At 43.3% G+C, this 5450-nt stretch overlaps 1 protein-coding gene across 1 annotated transcript; it reads right to left on the bottom strand.

The window, feature by feature from the left end:
- Positions 1-2196: 2196 nt before the first annotated feature.
- LOC108373271 (uncharacterized) lies at positions 2197-2692 on the bottom strand. The gene is made up of 2 exons (XM_017629133.1): positions 2338-2692; positions 2197-2295 (listed from the first exon to the last, which is right to left on the bottom strand). Exons 1-2 carry the CDS (start codon positions 2633-2635, stop codon positions 2225-2227), a joined length of 369 nt encoding a protein of 122 aa, XP_017484622.1. The 5' UTR covers positions 2636-2692; the 3' UTR covers positions 2197-2224.
- Between the last annotated feature and the right edge of the window lie 2758 nt (positions 2693-5450).

Here is a 5450-nt window from a genome sequence, read left to right on the forward strand (position 1 = left end):
GTGAAAAATCAGTTTAAATTGTGTTAATTTGCAATTTGTGAGTGATTTTTGAGTTGAAGACTGCGTAAAAACTAATAAAATGAAGTGCTGTGTGTTAAATTGCGACAGCCGTCAAGATGCAAGATGCGTAGATGCAAGTGTAGCGCTGGGACGAATCGCTGCATTTTGTGTACATAGGGCACGGCAAAGCCGTTCCCGAAATGTTTCTTTATTATTACATTAACAGCATTTCCTCACAATGATTTTGCTTCTGCTCCAAGCAGCCTCCATTAGCAAGTTAACTAATCAATCCCGCGGAGATGCTGCCGCAGTCTTAATTGCAAAGCAATGGAGTGCACTAAAACGTTTGCTGAAGCAGCCTCAATTGCAAAGCAATGGAGTGCACTAAAATGTTACCTATTCTCTAATAGATTAGGTGAAAAATGCAATATTTTCGCGTTTAGCAAAATTAAAACACGTTTTTCGCTGTTAAGTGAACTGTTTTGGAAGTTTTAACTCGTTCTTCTTTTCGCTCTATTCTTTGTTTACTTGTGGTACACAAATGTCAACGCCCAGGACGGCGCAATCTTGTATTCTATCATTCTTGGTATCCTGCGTTACAAATGAGGATAGACTCCGCTTGAATTACGAGCCCTGTCGGACTGGAGATCCTACCTCCTAAGAGTTTTATAAACAAATTGCATTGCTATGGCTAAATTTTGATGATAACACTGTAAGGACGTTAAAATTACACAAAAAACGCCGAGCCACGTAAAATTAATTTTGGGTAGTAGGATACGGATCTGTATACCGTTATTTTAGATAAGGTCATTTAGTCGTTATTTTCATTTTATGTTTGCATTGCAAATGAAAATAATTCAAACTTTAACTTGGAAATTGTTACTCATACACCATGTATGAGTACGGTCATGTACGATATAGCGTATGAGTAACATTATTTCCTGCTAGTATTTCATACACAAACTTATTGCACTTTCACTTAACCCTTGCAAATTTGTTTATTTATCCATCGATTTTCATCGTTAGTAGTGTTTTAAGCCGCAAAGCAAGCAGATATTGGCTAGTCTATACTAACATATATTTTGAAACCCGTTTTGTTTTTCTGTTCGCAATGCTCGCGAAAGGCCGTACCGATTTTTTTGAAATTTCGAAATCTACTGCAGACTTTCCAAAGATGGTTATAGGCTAAAAAAAGTTTCGATATAGAAAGGGGGGCGTGGCACCTCCCATACAAACCAAATTTTTCGAACTGCATATATTTGTGGTAGAGGACTGGAACTGGGTATGGAGATATATATATAAGATCAATTCCATACTCAGAACAGACTAACTGTCAAAAAGTTGGTTGCAGATTTGGATTATCAAAGACACAAACCAAATTCGGTAAAAGAAGGGTTGCATTCGCATAAACTTCAAATAAAAGGTTTGTTTAAGGAGAGTTTAACGAAATTTGTTGTATGGTATACTCCGAGTTTAAGAGTAGAGCTTAGCGTTAAACTCCAAAATGGCCCATAAACTCGAGTTTGTGGCTCAATGAGAAGTAATATTACTTTAAGATAGTTGATAATCCTATTGAAAATATTTCCAAATCAAGATTTCTCAAATAACTTTCGTTTTGTACCCATCCTGTAATATTTAATATATTTTGTCAATTTAATTGATTTAAATTTGCAAACAGGTGAAAAGCCTCTTCGAAAACATTTTTGACTGTAACCCTTCTTAAAACTCTCTATTTTGACACCCACTTTGCAATATTTACTTTATTTTATAAATTTACCTAAGGTAAAATTTTCGAATAGGTGGCAATACTCCTTGTTTCTACTTAGGGTAGCAGAATTGAACGCAGGATGCGTACGAGATTTTTGAACCCGTCAAATTAAAAGAAGTTGGTTGGTTTTTTATGCAATTCAACTTACAAATATATTTATTGAGTTTAGATTTATGTTCACAACTCGTTTCAATGGATTTCGGTAACGATTGCAGAAAGTTTCAATTAATGGAATGCAATGATTAGCCAGAGTGGCGTTAGTGAAAATTAAGACAAGGTTATAATGTGATGCGGCGGCTGCGGTCGTCGTACCAGAAGTGACAAATTCAAATATATACAAGGCGGACTCGAGCCACCCGCTTACAACTACAAAGCTACAAATTTTAAATACATTTCAAAATGGTATAAAATTAGGCGTTGCCACCGCACGCCGATTAAATAACAAATTCATATAATCTAGTCGTTGAAGTCGATGAGGTTACCCATGTCCTCGACATGCCGGCCCGCCTGCACCGGTGCTAGGTGAAGTAGCTCTTGAAGCTTCTCGAGTGTCATTACGGCTCGGCTAAATAACTCGCGGATGCGTCGGTGAGCGAGATTGCGGCCACCCTGGGTTTGCTTGGCTGGTTTTTTGACAACTCGGCTGGCGAGCGATGGTCGTCTACGGCGGACTAGTTTGCTCGAGTCATCACGGCGGTTGCGCTCAGGCGGCGATGTCGTGGAGCGATGCAGTAGTGTGTGGTGGGCTTTCCCACACCGGTGACAGCTGTCGGCTGAGTTGCAAGCGCCGGTTGAGTGCGACGTCGCCAGGCAATTTATACAGTATTGATGTATGCGCGCGGACTCATATCGTTCGTCAGACGTCATGGCTAGAAATGCGCGGCAGAAGCGCAGCGGATGATAGCGGCAACAGAGGCGGCACTGGTTGAGCTCCATCTTTTTGCTGGACATCTGTGGAGAAAAAAGGTCGAAGACAGCATTAGTACTACGCAGTGGTATAATCATTTCTGAGTTGAGGTATGGGTAGAGTACTAGGATTGGCGGGCGCATAAGGGAGGGAGAAAATCTATGAAGAGGGCAGTAAACATAGTTTCGCAATGTTGTGCTTTATGGTTCCGGCCTGAGTACGAATATCAGCAACGCGAATATTTCGGTCGGGACCGGGGTGAAGTTGCACAACGCGCCCGAGTCTCCACTCGTTTGGGGGTAGAAGATCGTCTTTAACGACGACAAGGTCTCCTTCCTGAAGCTTGGGCTCTTGGCGCTTCCATTTATGCCGTTTATGGAGTTCCTTAAGATACTCATTTTTACATTGGTGGGGAATAACCTTCAATCTTTGCCATTTGTTGACTAAAGAAAGATTTTCAGAGTGATGTTCAGGCAACGAGAGCAGTGTGGAGCCACGTAAGAAGTGGCCGGGCGTTAAAGCCTGCAGGTCATGAGCATCCTGAGACATGAGGTGAGTGGTGAATTCTTCGAAGGTAAATTTATGATTCCCGGCCACCTTCGTGAAATGGGTTTTGAAGCTTTTTACAGCAGCTTCCCAGAGGCCGCCCATGTGAGGAGCATATGGTGGTATGAACTGCCATGAGAATCCGTGGGTCGCGTACCTTTCGGCGATATCAGTAGCCGCTTCAATGAGAAACTGTGAGAATTCTCTCTGCAGCATTCGCTGAGCACCAACGAACGTTTTCCCGTTGTCGGACATGATTTTGTGGGGGATTCCACGGCGGCCGACAAATCGGGTGAAAGCTGCCCTGAACGCTTCTGTGGTCAGATTAGAGCACAATTCTAAGTGTACTGCTTTCGTGGAAAAGCACACAAATACACACACATACGCTTTTGCGTGAGGAGCTCGTCGGAGGGTAGATGTTTTCACAAGAAATGGCCCAGCAAAATCAACACCTATGGTATGAAAGGGGGTGTGTAGGTGGATCGTTCAGGAGGAAGCGCGGCCATTATCTGTGAACGCATTTTTTGTTTATAAATTGTGCAGACCTTACAATGAAAAATGCATTTTTTTATCTTTTGTTTCAACCTGGGGATATAATATTCTTGCTGCACCATTCGAATCATGAGCTGTTTGTCAGCGTGGAGAAGAGTGGTATGGAGGAAATCGAGCAGCAGAGAACAGAGCTTTGACTTTTCTGGAATTATGATCGGGTGACGCTCATTGTAACTAAGAGCTGCATACGTTAAACGTCCATTCACGCGCAGAATTCCAGATTGGTCCACCATCGGGTTCAGAGTCAGCAAAGGGCTTTTTTTGTTAATAGATTTTCCTGCACTCAAGGAGTTAAGTTCGGCGGTATAGTACTGGCTTTGAGTCTGAGCGATGATACGTAATTTGACTTGGTTTATTTCACCTTGCATTAGAGGGAGAGAAGTGGGCATCGGTTTCTTTCTAGCTGCGTTTATAAATCGATACATAAACGCTACTACTCGCAACGCTCGAGCAAAGGAGGAAAAACGCTCAAGTATATCAATAGATTCGATTGTGTGCAGTGATTCAATACGTCTCTGTTCCGGGGGTGCCGAATGTGGAGATGGGTTTTTTGGCCACAAAGTGGGGAGTTTTTGTAGCCAGTCTGGGCCATTCCACCATAATGCGCATGTTGCAAGATCTTGGGGATGGTATCCGCGGGTGCCTAGATCGGCAGGATTATCTGCACTAGGTACATGCCGCCAAGTGGAGTTGCTCACCTTTTGGAGTATGGGCGAAATTCTATTGGCGACATACGTTTTCCAAGCGTGTGGCGGTTTTTCTAACCACGCCAACACAATGGAAGAATCTGACCAGAGGTATAGGTCATGGGCAGGCAGATCAAATTGGGAGTGAATTTGATCGACCAACTTTGAGAGCAAGACTGCTCCACAGAGTTCAAGTCTGGGGAGGCTAACTATTTGTAGGGGGGCTACCTTACTTTTGGCTGCGAGTAAGTGTGACGAGAAGGAGTTTTCGTCAAGTTGTACTCTGAGGTAGACACAGGCGCAATACGCTTTTTCGGAGGCGTCTGAAAACCCATTGTACACGTTGAGTAGGGAAGAATTGCACCCAGCGGGGAATAACAATTTTATTAATCGCGGGAAGATTTTCGCGCAGAGTGTTCCATTTGTGGAAAGCGCCGGGCTTTACGTGCACGTCCCATTCGGTTCCTTCCATCCATAATTGCTGAAGGAGCATTTTCGCGGAAATCATTATCGGCGTTAGCGATCCTGCCGGGTCAAACAGTTTCGCTACCGCCGACAATATTTGCCGTTTTGTCCTTGAGTTGGCAGCTGGTACAGGATCGTATGTATAGGAGAAGGAGTCCGTTAATGCGTTCCATTTTATGCCAAGCGTTTTGGTAGACCTAGTGTCTTGAAACTGGAGAAAATCTACATCAAGGACCTCGGAGTTTGGGACTGATTCCAGGATTTTTGGGTGATTTGAAGTGATTTTTCGTAGTGGGAAACCTGCAGATTTTAGGGCGTCTTTCACTTCGGTTAATGAGCTTATAGTGAACTGTATATTGTGCCCGCCGGAGAGAATATCGTCAACGTATGTTTCGCGTAGGAGAATATTGTTGGCGAGCGGGAATTCGTCTTGACAATCCTGCGCTAACTGATAAAGCGTACGGATTGCAAGATAGGGAGCGTGCAACCAGTCCCTTACTACCGGACGTAATAGCAGCTGCCGATG

The sequence above is a fragment of the Rhagoletis zephyria genome, unplaced genomic scaffold (assembly GCF_001687245.7).
Source record: "Rhagoletis zephyria isolate East Lansing unplaced genomic scaffold, Rhagoletis_zephyria_1.1 Rzeph_scaffold_06526, whole genome shotgun sequence".
NCBI classification, from domain to species: domain Eukaryota; kingdom Metazoa; phylum Arthropoda; class Insecta; order Diptera; family Tephritidae; genus Rhagoletis; species Rhagoletis zephyria.

Excerpts from the sequence above, each read along its gene's own strand:
- LOC108373271 (XM_017629133.1), bottom strand. The coding sequence starts at position 2,635 with ATGACGTCTGACGAACGATATGAGTCCGCGCGCATACATCAATACTGT. Across the intron at positions 2,296-2,337 it reads CCGACGCATCCGCGAGTTAT|TTCACCTAGCACCGGTGCAG; the intron begins TTAGCCGAGCCG and ends TTCAAGAGCTAC.